Here is a 15,085-nt window from a genome sequence, read left to right on the forward strand (position 1 = left end):
TGGTAGTGACAGTAAGGAAGCATTCTCATTATTATGCAATTATTATCTTTGGGAAAAAAAGCATGTGAAAATTATTTTAGCCTTACTGTTTTTCTTTCCTGCTTTATTTATGATCTCTTTAATGATACCTCTGTGATGTTACTGTGCACAAAAATGCTCTCAGCTGGCCCTTACAAATAAGCCTAAGGAAGCGCTTCGATCCTGATTAGCCTTGAAATGTGATGGGGTCTTTTTGTGCAGGGCTAAATCAGTGTAACATCCTTGAGATAAGTCCCTAATCCAGTATATATTCCATGTAAAACATAGCCTATTATTTTACATCAACAATGCCAAATCAAATCAGTAATAATCTTCATTCTGCACTGATATTCTGAGGGCTGAACACTAGCCCTATTTTCCTGCTTAGTCCAGGATTACACAATATATAAATGGCTTAATCACTCAAGCCCTCTATGCCTCAATTTCTCGTTCTGCAAAATGTCAGCAGTTTTACTCCGCTTTGTGAATCCGTGAAGAACTTGCATAAGTAATCTTACCTAAATATTTACAGTACATGAATGTAAGTGTTCTGCTTACTTAATATAACAATTTTAAAGGTGCAGAAGTTCAAAGAAACTCGACAAGTTTAATTTCAAAGTATATATTTTCTCAGACAGCTTCAGCATCTTTGTAAACAAGGCCCCATGGCTTTATGAACGCTATCTCGACTACAAAATTATTTCAGAGGTCAGTGACTCAGTTCCCACAGTTAGTCCTGCAATGACCTAGTATACTTGCTTGGACTAGAGTCTGAAACCTAACCCTGGTCTGGCTATTAACAAGTTGTCTTGAGGTGTAAGTCTCCTGAGAGACTTATTTTCATAGCCTGCTCTCACTACTGGTAAAACACAGCACATCTGGAGTGAGAAGATTGTTCACTGCTAAATATTCAGTAGCTGAGTTTATAATCTGATTTATTCTCACTCAGTGATCAAACAGCTCTGATGAGATTATAAAAAACAGCTTCATGCTAGATAGTCTCTAACTGAGGATGAAGGATATAACCTGTATAGGATACATATATTTATCTACACATCATATCGAATATATACATCTGTATATATATGTGTGAGTGTGTGTATACCTGTGTTGGGCCAGCACAAAAAAATCAATAAGCATCTTTCCTTTAGCCCAAGGAGAGTCTCTGAGTTGTTGGAGGCTTTCCAGAAGCCCAAGAACGAGTCCTCCTCTCCTGTGATATTTGTGTGGGCATGAAGGGTGTGTTAGCACAAAGCCCAGAAAGCAGCTGCAACCTGCCAACCCTGACATGTCAACACACACCTCAGGCCAAGAAAGCAGGAGATGAAATACTGTGGATTGCCATCCACAATTAGGGAGAGACAGCTGCTGACAGCTGGTTCAGGCTGCACAGCTAAAGGAGAACAAGAAGGAAGGAACCTCTTACCTTCTGAGCAGCTTTACGCCCTGCCTCTTCTCCGCCATTCTCCTCAGCTCTCAGAAAGCTAGACCTGATGGCAAGTCTTTGCTCTCCCTTGTATTTCCACTGCGTGTTTTGAACTAAGGGAGGAGAAAAAAGGGAATGCATAAACAGAAGAAACAGGTAAACACTACAGAGGGGAGAGGAAAATAGTTTGAAGGAGAAAGAACTTGAAAAAAGGCAAGAAATAATTCCCCTTGTGATGCATTCTTCCCATGCTTTACACGTGCCTCTAGAGATGTGTTAAACCAACTAGTCCTCACCTTGCTTATCTCTCCTTTTCCGCCTCAACGTAACATAGATTTTTGTCTCTCTGAGTCATCTCCCACCATCCCCAGTGCTGTGACTGGACACCACAGCAGAGATCCAGCAGGTTCCAAAAGTCCACCCTTCACCTCAGACCTCCCACCATTCCTTCCAAAACTTTGCCTCAGGTCAGAGTGATATTATTCCTGCCTCATCTTTGAGGTTTAGAAACAGGGATCCTTCACTTTGAGTGAGTGACTGAGTGTGCACTTAGAGTGTGAAAACACACGTGCACTCTGCCAAGTTGGCTATGGACCTGAAATACACAGTCATAGATGTCTCATACTACAAGTATGGGTGAGATATTTTTAATCAATCATAATCAGCTGTTTATAAAAGGCAGGCAGTAATAATAAGGAAATAATTTGCAGTCCTGCACAATGATAGGCACAGATTGACCAGGTGAGATATGTAGGTCAGCCTCCCCTATAACTCCCAAGCCTATTAGCTGGTTGTGGTGTTAAAATTAAAATATAAAGCCTTCACCCAGCTCTCCATAGCCGGATACTCCGTGTGGTCAGAGAGAGAGAGTGTCAGTGCCACCGCACAGAGCTGTGTGTTTCACCTGGATCAACAGCCTTCCACTGACTTCAGTGCTGCATATGGAATCTGGTGAAAAACTGCTGGTATAAATGTGGTTTGGAAAGAGAAATGCTCCAATACTTGGATGTTATTTTTTGGATCATATATATTTTATGGAATACTTTTGGCATCACTTTTAAAGATTAGGTCCTCTGCTTTATTTTGGCATCTGCAATCAGCGCAAACAAAAGGGAATATACCTGTGCTCCAAACATTTAGTGCCCAATGTGCAACAGAAAGATTATTCAGATCCACAGATCAAGCATCCACATCCTCATGGGAGTGGCAGATAAAACACAAAACTTACCTGAGACCCGTGTCTTCCAGAGAGGCAGTTAAGGAATAAGCAGGATACCGTAAGGTGTCCTAGGATGTCTCTTTTAGGCAGCAGAATCACACTTAAGATTTCCAGCATCACTTTTATTTATTACTGCATGAAACTATATAGTCTGTTAAAAGCTGAAATGGAAGACTTCTTTTTTTCAACTGGAAAAATATTCCTAGATAGAACGTAAAATAAAATTAATCTGTACCCTCCTGTTGCTTTAGGAAAGCTGCCTCCTGGGCATTAACTCAAATTCCAGCATAGTCTGGCAGCTGAAGCATGCTGAGGAAGCCCGTGCTGACATCCTAGATCTGCCACTTAGTGGGGTTTTTTTTACCTTGGGCAAATCAATTAATCTCCAAATAAATGTGTCTTCTCCTACACCTTTTGTGCCATGAATGTTTAGTCTGAAATATCTGAAGGAGGGAGGAGGGATTATCTGCACAGAGAATAAAACTTTTCCAAATACCTTAGCTATGTGAGGAGGCTGAACCCCATCAGAAATCAAAACACTTTTGGGTCAGAATGGTGTTTTTTTTCAAGTTTCACACTGTTGCAAAACAATGCCTCCCTGAACATGGTGATTTTGCAGCCTGACAACCTCCTGGTGCCGCAGTGAGACCTCCATGGGGCACTGGCACCCATGACATCAGAGTGTGCTGTGTCATTCCTTATCCTTTAAATCCTCAGTCCTACCCAATGTTCGGTGGTGCGGTCCCGACAGGCAATTTCTGATGATCTTTGGGGGAAGGGCAGCAATATACCATTTCACAACTCTCTCAAAAGGCCAGCTCAGCTTTTTGTTGCCAAGCAACATCACAATTTTACAGCAGATCCAGCTGCTGATGTTGCTAAGCAACATCTTTCCCATCAGGTTGTGCACTTTTAAAACACTACATGTTGCCTAATTCTCATTACAGGATTATGTTTTCCCTCCCAGATCTTGATATTTGCTCTGTTAGGATTTGTGAGAAAACAAGGGCTGAAGGGCTATCATAGGTTAGTCGTTCAGGCAGATCTCTACGAAATTGTTCTATTATGCAGAAACTAAGAATGATTTTGCATTAGTTACATCAAGATAGAGAAGAAAGAAAATTCTGAACACTCCTACTTTCTTCTCTTACCTATGAGAATAGCTGGCGCGTAATGGTATGGTCAGCGCTTCAGGAGAGCTTTGCAATGCTTTATGTGTAGTATCAATCATGTGAAAGTAAGGAACATAAAAACATTTTGTCTTATTTTGGCAGTATTTATACCATAAAGTAAAACGAGCTCAAACTAAATCATCTTATATAAATACCTAAGGTAGCATGTATTTGATATGTAAGAAGTATTTGAGTAGTGTGTGATTGGTAAGTATACCAAATACTGTATATACTAGGATTAAATTTGATCACTCATGACAAATTACTGAAATGCCTAACTCATTCACCCGCTACATAGCTTACCTCTAAGTCTGAGCTGTGTTCTCCCCTAGTTTGAGCCTTCCAGTCCGCCTGGGTTCCATCCTCTTTTGATCAAGAAAAGGCAGACTCCCTGCACGAGCACGAAGCATGGATGAGGAACCACAGGGGAATTCCAGCAAATAACAGTAAAGCAGCCTGATGTGAGTACATCCTCTCCCACCAGTTCTGTCATAAAATCAAAGAGAATAAATTGAGACATCAGAGGATGAGGAATGCTCTCGAGGTTTCTGGTTCACGCAAACTGATTTGACTTCATACTGGAACAGAGCGGAAGAGCAGCATCGGCATAGGTGGGAACAGCTTGCAGTGAAGAGGTGTTGCTTGGGATAGGACCTGAGTGTGTCCTAATTTAGACATGAGAGTGGGTCAGAAAACTGACCCAAAGATACAGCATCAGTGTTGTCAGGCAGAGTTCTAGGCCCAGAGATCAGAGCGCGCGGTTGCTCTGTTAGCATGCATGTCTCTCCCTTCATTTCACATGACTCATGGTTCTGGCAGTAGTGAAATTGTCTGCGCGGCTTTGCAAACCTTACACAAACTTAGCCAGAGGGATTCTCTGTTGCAGGTGTGTTGATAAAAAATAAAAATATAGATCAAAAATCATGATCAAGTACCAGAAGGTCATCTTCCCCGCAGCTAGTGCCAGACAATAGTTTTGCAAGGCAGCTTCTTCACTTTCACTTGGTGGCATTTTCTGGCCTTAGCTTTAGAAATGGAATAGCACCAAACATGAGTTCAGTTTCTGTTTATGAGGAAATAATGCGGCTAGCAGAAGTGAGGATATATTACCAGGCTCGTGTTTTCCTGAGCTCCCACAGTATCCCTGTTCTTAAATTCATGGCAAAGAGCCTAAACAAAAACATTGCATAATTTGTTGTCTATAGGCAATGAATTTTACAATGGCTCTGTTTTGTTTTCTAAAGAAGAGCACACTAAAACCTTGATTTGGTGAACTTCAGCTTTTCTGGAATCTGAAGCAGGCTGTGGAGACCAGAGAAAAGGCGACCTGAGAAAAGGGGATGTGACAGCCACTTTCACTTCTTTTAGTTTCTGAGCTTCACTGTAGATCTTGACTTTTCCATCTTGAACCCTTAGAGGTAAAGCACGGAATTATTTGACATATTGTAGTACCCAGACACCACCAATCCGGCTCATATGTACTTTACTTTATAATCTGAAAAAGTTCAGGGAATACAGGTGCTTTATTTCTGATCTGTGGAATTCTTTGATCAGTAACAGTGCCTTAGGGTGGTATAATAATACTGAGGTTTGGATTGCTGGATCACCAATTTCATAAAAAAAAAGAAAAGTTAAAAAGGCAGGGCTGCTCATGTAGTCCCTGACCTTGCAACTGTTCATTCCAGCTCTTCACAAGCCAGATGTTTGTAGACCAAGACTTCATGGAACAGAGACCAACCACGGGAAAGCCAGCAGACAGAATACAGCTGCCCTATGAAATCCTGCCTCTTCTTCATGTCAGACAGGAATTTTCCATGCCAGAGTCAGTAATGCTGCCTAGCAGCTCCTCAAGGTGCCCTAAACTGACAGCTGACAATTCCTTTCCTGTGCGGCACCAACAAGCACCACTGATGTTTACAGAAACTTGTTAATCACTTGGGGTTGCCACTAATGATAAATACACCGACTTTTGTTATCAGCTGTCTTTCCAAGCAGCCCTTTGCAGAAGCATTGCTGGAACGGACAGTGAGCATTAATAATAACAATCAGGGCACCCATAAACCAGTACTTCTTGCAACATCACATTTCAAAGGGTTTTTGTCATGTCTCCACCCTTCAGGATGATTAAATGGGAAATTATTTCAGCACAACCTGAACAGGCACATCAACGTTTAGTTAGCAGGTATTTCTGAGCGATTTCAAGAGTAATATGAGAAAATTAAAGATAAATTTCAACACATAAACAAACTTGAAAACACAATGCCGAATAGATTTTCCCCCCAATACTAGTTTTCCCTTGAAAACACGTGCATAACTTCAATGTATGGTTGATACTGTTTCACTGAACAATTTTTGTGGTGCAAGAAGCATTGCTTATACCATAAGGCAAGAAACAAAAGAAGGGAAATATGTTTTAACCAAAATCAGTTTTCTCTGGGGTTGCTTTTGTGAAAAACACTAGCACTCCATTCATGGCACGCAGAGCCCTAGCAGTCTCCCAGGAGCAGGGGGAGGCCTGGGTGGAGGAAGTATAACTTGTTTTGTTTTTCGCCTGGGGTGGAGGCAACTTGGTTGTTCAGCAGGTTATGAAGGTGGGTCCCTGAAAGAAAGCCTACATTTCATGTCAGTCTGAGGAGAAGTAGGAGGAAAATAAGGTGAAAACTCATGAAGTGAAGATGGAAGGAACGGTTTGAAGACATGCTCTAGAAGTGTCAGTGAATCCAAAGCTGCCAGATTAATCCTGGAATGTAAGTGTAAAGTTAAACATTCTCTCTCTTGCTGGCTTTCAGGAAAGCAATTGTTTTGCTGTACGAGTACAAAAGTGTCTATGGGCTGATCAGACCGATTTCGTACTAGTGAGCAATTTTTGAGATATGTAGTGTTAAAATAATTTTAATAATGACATGTAAATTGTAAAAGATAGTATAGAAAGATGAGAAAGATTATCTTTTGGGTAACCTATGTTTATTTAATGAATGGATTTTTAGCATGTTTTTAATGTTTATTTGACATTCTATACATATGATAAAGTCGTTTGCAACCTAAGTAATGCTTGTGCATTGAGAAAATGTTTTTGAAATTATGTATGTAAAAGGGATTACAATAGTTACTCTGCAATGTAATTCATGCATTATCATTATCACTTGTCTCATTGCAGAATCTATAACGACTTTATTCCCTATTTATGACATTTATCTTCATTATTAAGCAGATGATAATGTGCAAATTGTGTGACAATTGTGAAATTTCATCCTCTAGGGAAAGAAAAGAGTAAGTAGACAGCATGATATGATATGTTAGTGAATGTTTGTGATAGCTAGCACTTTTGCCATGCTTTTGTAATTTTCTACTTTGATTCCTGTACATTTTAATAAAAAACTGTAAATAAAGTAGTTTTTCTTTCAACTGAATATTACTAATTTGGCCTCTATTAGCAGTCGCTGTTCTCAACAGCCAGTATTGCTGACTTGGTGCAGAAGCATTGACAGTATGTTATGCACTGGAGTTAATTTACTCTAAAATAAATAGAGCAACATTATGTCATACAGTGGCTAATCTATTTAAGAACTTGATAAGCAAAATTTGCATTTTTCACAACTGCTTTAAAAGACCCCACCCCAATTAACCAAACAACTCCATGGGGACTTGGAGAATTTCATTCATTCCCCAGCTTATGTTAGGGGGAGTATGAGGGGACAATTTTGTGAGCTTTGAAGTTCCTGGTGTTTTCACATGATGTCTGTGGAAACAGAAAAAGAGCTGGGAAGAGAAAAGCTCGTTAGGTCAGTGGCACAGAAATGGCAGTATATTCCCTCCCAGGGGAATGTGCTGGCTGTTGAGGAAACCGATAGCAAAGTTATTTCTCTCCTGTGCATTGAAACCTTAGTTAGCTGCTCTAACAGTGTGAGAACATTTTGTTACATCAATACATACCTAAAATATTATTATCTTAACCTGTTGCCTTTGAACATTTCACTGAGCTGGGCCTGAAAAGATTTGTGTGTGCACACTGCTTCATGATGGAGTACTTCAAACTTGGGGAATAGCGATTTTGAAAATATTACATACAGTCTTTAATTTAGTTCAGTACTATTTTAAAATAGTAAAGGATTTGAAAGTATTCTCTGCAGATAAAACCTACTGTTGCTAATTAAGCACTAAAAGTGCAATCCTGGCCTCAGTGATTTCAACAGGAGCAAGTTCAAGCACTGATAAATCCCCTGAAGACACTCAAGTTTAAACAGAGCATAGCTTAACAGCATAATACTGAACTTCTCTCTCTCTGCAAGCCTCCTATGAAGAAAAATAATCTTTCAAGTTTAAAAAAAAGTGTATATAGTAATAAGTAATAACATTCCTTAAGAGCTTATATGGTTTCCTTGGCTAAAAAAGTGCAATCTTTCTTGGACAGCCTGACTTTGATGGAGTTTTTCTTGACATATGCCGCAGACCAATCCCACATTCTTTGGAAAAAAAAAAAAATTGAAGGGAGTGTGTAATTTTCACCTATCCAGTAATACAATAAATTCAGTGAATTTAAATTCCTGTGCTCTAAAATAAAAGTCTAGAACAAGAAGTAAATATCTATAAGTGAATCTCTATTGTGTAAATTTACTATTGAGTGTCCTTTTAAAAAGAATACAGAAATTACGAATGCCTGGGGAGACACTAATTCCAGAGCTGGTGGTTACAGTTCTAATGGTCTGAGGATTTTTTTTGAAATTAAATAATTAGTGTTGAACTAGTCTAAAACCAATAGTAATTAAGGTGAGCAGATCCTGGTAAGTGTAAAGAAAATATGTTTAGGTCATAACATTGTAAGCAGAATAATGCCTAAGAAAAGCAGAATGCCTAAACATGACTCTTGTGATAAGGATCAAAAATCTGTTTACTCTTTCTTAAGTTTTAAAACTGAGTGCATATATGGAAAATTGTTTCTGTTACAGTAACGGTCAGGTTTAACTTCTTTTGTGGCTCTGGCAATGTGAGTGTGCAGCTCAGTGCAGGATCTCCAAGACATACAAATGGTTTGAATACAGTTAAAACAATAAGGTTTTCGTATGGGCTAGCCATCCAAAGTAACTTTGGCAGGAAGAAGCCTTTCTGTTCAAATGACCCGGGATAATCCAGAAAAAGAGTAACAAAGCTGAGTTTTAAGGACTGTTTTTCAACATAAGTGGAACCAGTGTAGGGAAGACAGCAGGGAGATATTATAAAATACAAGCGTTAGGAGTGATCATCCTTTGGTTTGTGACTTAAAATCATCTCAGGAGAGGCAGCTGGTAGGTTAACTGAGATGACATTCCTCAAAAATTTCCTTTTTTTTTTTACAGAAGACTTACAACTTTTTCTTTTCTTCCAGTGATCTTTCTTCAATTGCTGTGTGGTACTGGACATCAGTATCAAAATGGGCAACGAGAACAGTAGTGCAGAAAATCAGGTGAGTGTGACAGTGTGATTGCATTTCCCTTCCTTACTAGCCTTGAGCAAACCTTACAGAAATTGGTTTCATGGTCTGCTTACCCGACATTTATCTTCTGCTCCCAGTTACACTCATATTTAAGTGTCATTAATGGTAATGGAAGGCAATTTTTTGTTTGTTTTTTTTTCCTTGGCAATGGCACTGCTAAATAGCAACAGGGCACTGCGTGGGTGGCTGTTCCCTGGGGGACGGGAACCGTTGGAGAATCCCCATGGTGTGAGCAGGGCTGGCTCATCCCACCTCCTCAACCTGGGAGCAGGCAGCTGGGGATGACATCCATGGAGGAACTGAAATGGGGTTCTGGGCCATGGGCAGGGTGGGGAGAGGCCCCGGGGTTCAGGCAATGCCTATCGTGCCCCCAGAGCTCTCAGCACAGTAGATTCTCCTTGTTCAGAAATGAGCTTGCGACGTGGATGTGCTGATCCAGGAATATACACTCATTTTAAAGGGTGCTTCATTAATACTTGTTGGTGTTTGGTGATTTATTTTTAAATCCTTGAAATGAAGGGACCCCATATGATATGCATAGCTGTATACAATTACATTAGAAGTTACTATGTTGATATAAGTTTGAATAAAAGTTGTGATTCGTTAGTTTCAACAGTTAAAATACCAGGACATGTTTCATTCTATCTTCTGCCATATGAATTTTTTACAATGAGAGTTGTAGAGCACTGGAACAGGTTGCCCAGAGAGGTGGTGGATGCCCCATCCCTGGAATCGTTCAAGGCCAGGCTGGATGAGGCTCTGAGCAACCTGATCTAGTCAGGGATGTCCCTGCTTCTTGCAGGGGGGTTGGACTAGATGACCGTTGAAGGTCCTTTCCAACTCTAACTATTCTATGATTCTATGATTCTATGTTACGGTAGATTATAAAATGCATTAGGGTTCATGTTGCTTCCACTTCATGTCTCAGCAGATCTTCTGTGCCTTGTGCATTGCAAAGTGGACCCTCTCAAGGAAATCAGTATTACAAGTTAGCCAGATTTTTTAATAATTAATATTTTAGAAGAAAAATCTTCTATAATTCTTGGTTGTTCTGGCCAAGTTGTGTTGTCAGCCCAAGACCTGTTCCCAACTTTTTTCAGGGGTTGGGAAGAGAGGAATGTGTTAATTCCTATAGCTAAGTAATGAGAATGTCTTCTCCAATGTGTCCAACTGAACAACTTTCAGTTAGGAAGTTTTTGAAAGTCAAATACATTTCTTCAGGAGTCCTCCTGAGGTGGAGAAGACTTTACTTTAAAAGTTATGGAATTTATTAAGAGACATAATAAATAAGGAAAGTAAGCTTCTGGTCTCCTTTTCAGACTGTGAAAAAAACAAAACAAAACAAAATGCCCCGCAAAACCCCAAATCAAAACAAAACCCAAATTTCTTTAAAAATCACTATTAACAGAGAAATAACAAGAAGTGGCAATAAAATCTTAAAAGCCACTTAATGTGCTGAGCAGCTATTGAAAAAGTATCACTTAATGAGCAGTGAAAATTCATACAGCCACTGAAACATTTCAATATGTTCCTTTTTTAGTCTGAAGTTCCCAATGCAAGTCAAGTCATCCTTATACCACCCAACCCAGGATCACAGCAGGTAGTGGATGATGAAACTGGTTTGCATGGTTTGCATTTCAAAATGTTAGCATCAGGCTTGGCTGTTCTTTTTCTCATGCATCTGCTTCTGGCTTTTGGTTTGTTTTTTTTTTTTGACACTGCAAAACTGACTTTTTCAGCTGATTGCAAATTTGCAAGGCAGCTACATTTAAGTTTTCAGCAAGTTGTAAAAAAAAATATGGTTTAACTGTTTTTCTTTGGTAGCAATCTGTGCTTTAGGAAAACAGCCTGTGTTTGACCCCCTTTGAGTGCTGCCTTGCCTTCCAACTCTAACACAATTAAAATAGCTCAGTGGATGTTGTTTTTGTACTCAGCACCAAGTGGCATGAGTTGTTGTTTTTGTTTATGTATTTATCAGAGATCACCATTGCCCGGCTCTGGCTCTCAGCTGAGTCGTTTGGAAGCGATACACGTGGTTTGCATTAAAGAGTGGAGAGCCTGTGCTACGCTTAAGAAATCATTTGATAAGAGAGAAGATGTGTGGAATAAACGTGGAATGTAGTAGGCACTTAGAGAAAAAGTGAATCCCCAATCTGTCTTGTAAAAGAGTCCGAGGAAAATACAATCTAAATCTAGTAGGAATGAGCAGAGATAGTGCTTGGATAAAACAAGGCTGGGGCCAGCAGTATTTTTAACAACGTGATTTTACACGCACTAACCATGTTCTGGTTTGCTGTATCAGTACACAAAGTCCAAACTGCTGAGAGGTTTCAGGCTTGTGCCCTGCCCCATTTGAATGGCAAAGCTTGCTTCCAAACAAGGGTCTGTGTCAGCTTGTTGGGCTTATGCTAAATTAAATATAAGCTGGTTTTGAGGTGCATTTTCCTTGAAAAGCAAAAATCCACGTGAAGGCAAATGTTTTTAATTTGAAAAGGAAGCCATCTAGAAGAACAGGTATTTTGACAGTTTGACCCTTGAGTTCCAGCCTTTAGGAGGGAAAACACAGGGGAAGTAAATGAAGTATTATTTAACGGGAAGCTATGAAAAGTACTGCAATTTCTGGAACTCTAGAAGGTCTCAGCCATTGTGCTGCCTGTTAGACATACAGAATCATAGAATCGCAGACCCATTTGGGTGGGAAGGGACCTTCAAAGGCCATCCAGTCCAACCCCCCTGCAAGGAGCAGGGACATCTCCAACCAGATCAGGTTGCTCAGAGCCCCGTCCAACCTGGCCTGGAATGTTTCCAGGGATGGAGCATCCACCACCTCTCTGGGCAACCTGGGCCAGTGTTCTGCCACGCTCATTGTAAAAACTTTTTTCCTAGTACTGTCTTCATCCAAATGCACTGAGTAGTACAGAGGAAGGGCAAGGTCTGTCCTTAGGCTTTTGCCTGACTTTTCTGGATTGCCAAATGTTCAAAAGTCCTCTATATGGCTGTAATAAAAAGAAAAGGCTCATAGTTTCATAGAGACTGGTGTATCTGTGTACTTCCTCAGCTCTTCATAGTCTGGGCTCAGATGCCAGCTTGTAAAGCCCGACTTGTAAACAACCCCAAGCTGGCCAGCCTTCCTCGTGATTACAGAAAAGTCAAGGTTACCAAGTAATTGTAAAGCTCTTTGAAGGTGAAAGCTGCTGCTGAGTTGAAATTCTAGCAGTGTGTGTTTTGTGCCACAGCTGAAGAGGGAATTTGAAAGTCAGTTACACATAAGCTATTTCTATGTATTTTGTTTTATCCTTTCTTCTTCATTGTTTTCTGAATGAGTAAATAGCCAAAGCTGGTTATTCCACATCTACGTTACTGTCCATTTCTCTTTAAACATCTATCTTAATGTGTGGTTATCTTTTTTGTTCTTGTTTGTTTTCTACTGTGAAATGTGTAAGATGGGCACCTCATGCACACTTGCCAGAGGGGCCATCACTTCTGAGGAGTCCATTTGTTTTCTGAAGTGTCATGCTGTGTTCCTGCTAGGACTTCTCCATTTCATTATTACGAATGAATTTGACTGCTGCGCGTTCTGCAGTTAATATTCTGCATTATTACTTTTTCCCATATTTCAGCTTCCTTACGCCTATGCAAAATAATGGATCTAGTTAATTGGCATGTTCTTCTTTCAGATCCCAGTATTCTGGGGATCAGCAGGGAATACAGTGGGCACATCAGCAGCTTCCCAGCCTTCAGTCTCCATTCCCACAGATGATAACTGGGCAAATTCCTCTGAGCTCTGGTGCTCATACTGTGTGTTTACATACTTTCTGAATAGCGCAAGAACATCTGTATGCATTCTAGTGTTTATATTCAGTTTGGAACAAAAATACATTCCAAATTTTCCACATAATAATTTTGCCCATAGCATTTTAATGAGGTACGCTGTTATCCAACACGGGCTTTTCTTTGAGTTTGTTGTGTGTCCACCATGATTCACCACTTTTATGTTTGTTTGGTTTTTTTTTTTTCATTTTTCCTTCCATTTCATCCAGTGCACATCAGGAGTGCAGAAGAGAGCAGAACTGTTCCACATCCTTTCAGTCAATGTTTGCCCACAACAGGGTGTCGATGGCAGTTGGCTACAGGCCAGTACGCCCATTACCGATGCTTTCGTCATTCTAGCATTCCTCCAGTCACCATATTCATTAACGTTTACTTCCAATTATAATTACTACTGGTCCAATATTCTGTGGTGAACAATGCCAAGTATTTGTTTGAGTTTACACAAAAAGAACATTGTCTGTTTTCAGAGAATTATACGCCTATTTATGCAAATACGGCAAATTCTGGGACACTTCTCACTGCATTGAATAATTACTTGTTCTCGTCTTCCCTGTGAATGAAGGAGGGGAGATGAAAGAAGAGTAAAGATTCAAAGTTGTGATGGGGTTCTTAATTTGCAAGCAAAGTGAAAATGAATTTGAAAGACTGTTCCTTCTCTTCTGAATTAATGGTTAAATCTTCCTTCGCCTCTGTAAAGCCACCACCATTTTAATGAGAAATGTACATCCATGGGTACAGATGAAAAGGAAAAATATTTTAGTTTATAAAGAACCTCTAGAATTATTTACTACATTTCTTCATTTAGAAGTAGTGTGAAAATGCTGCACCTACCTTTTCCACAGCTATGGGTAGCTAGAAATTACTAGGCAAGCAAACACTGTTGGGTGGGGAGCACAGCAGAGTTTAGAACTCACCTTGGAGACAATTTTCCCAGTAGTACTTCATATGAATCTAACAGCATCTTCTGAAGTGTTTGATTGTTAGGCTGCTAACATCCACTCATCAGAAAGCTGCTTTAGCTAAAATTATGTTGACTGAAAATTGCAAGTTATGTGGTGAAGATGGTTTTCCCAAGATCATCAACTTTATTCTCTCTCTCTCCTGCTGTATCTCACACACTTGCCATTCTTAAGAAAATGATCTAGATACTCAGCAGGCCTTCATCCAACTGTCAGGAAAGGGACAAAGGAAAATAAGAAGCTGCAGCAAGACTAGTGGAGTTACAAGGATAACTACTAATTTTCCTTTGCCTACTGAACACAAAAACCAACGGAAAGATTAGGTTAACAAGCACCATGAAGGCAGTTACACAGCTATGCTTCGTTTAGCCCAGCGCAGACTCGCACTACGTACGTTCAAACAGAAAAAGGCTCAGACATAGCAGCAAGTTGTTGAGAAGACGCTTATGTTGACATTACGAGGATCTGAAGATAAATGGGTTAGTGCCTCGAGTGGACTGGGGAAGGGTCATAAACACAAACAGTGAAGCCTGAAGGTCTGAATTACTCTCTTCTTGTAGCTGAGAGGAAGTTGTGTGTTCTGTAAAGAGTACTAAACCAAGGATAAGATGGTGACTATATATAAACATATGTGTAAACACACACAAAAATCAGTGTTTATTTTTACGTTTGCAGCCAGACTCATTTCAGCAGGTATTTCTCAGGAGGGAAAGCAACCCTTTCCTTCTAAGAAAAGGCCGTAGGTACTTAAAATAGAATGTTGTAGCCAGAATTTTTCAAATACTGTTGTCACAGTATCACACTTTGCTTCTTGTATTTGAAGCAGATTAAATGAGACTTCCACCACATGCCAATTTTGGCATTCATCTACCTTTGAGGATTTTAATTAGAAAAGGCATAAACTTAAAATTCTACTCCTGGAAGAGACAAATAAACCAAGCCAGAAGCAATAGCAAATTACACCATTAGTGATTAAAGAAAAAAAATCTA

The 15,085-nt window shown here is 39.9% G+C and overlaps 1 protein-coding gene across 7 annotated transcripts in view; it reads left to right on the top strand.

The window, feature by feature from the left end:
- The window catches only part of TACC2 (transforming acidic coiled-coil containing protein 2), a 143,813-nt gene that overhangs the window by 6,578 nt on the left and 122,150 nt on the right, over nucleotides 1–15,085 (top strand). For 6 of the 7 annotated variants that reach the window (XR_015259053.1, XM_086752012.1, XM_086752016.1 and 3 more), the window contains exons 2-4: nucleotides 4,168–4,296; nucleotides 9,198–9,275; nucleotides 10,846–10,905. Coding sequence is in view for 6 of the 7 variants with exons in the window: in XM_086752012.1 (XP_086608138.1) it covers nucleotides 9,243–9,275; nucleotides 10,846–10,905 (93 nt within the window). In the remaining variant the exon portion in view is untranslated. The remainder of the gene's footprint in view (nucleotides 1–4,167; nucleotides 4,297–9,197; nucleotides 9,276–10,845; nucleotides 10,906–15,085) is intronic. The other variant, XM_086752014.1, reaches the window with a different exon arrangement.

This window comes from Chlamydotis macqueenii, chromosome 7 (genome assembly GCF_036417535.1).
Source record: "Chlamydotis macqueenii isolate bChlMac1 chromosome 7, bChlMac1.mat, whole genome shotgun sequence".
Classification (NCBI taxonomy): domain Eukaryota; kingdom Metazoa; phylum Chordata; class Aves; order Otidiformes; family Otididae; genus Chlamydotis; species Chlamydotis macqueenii.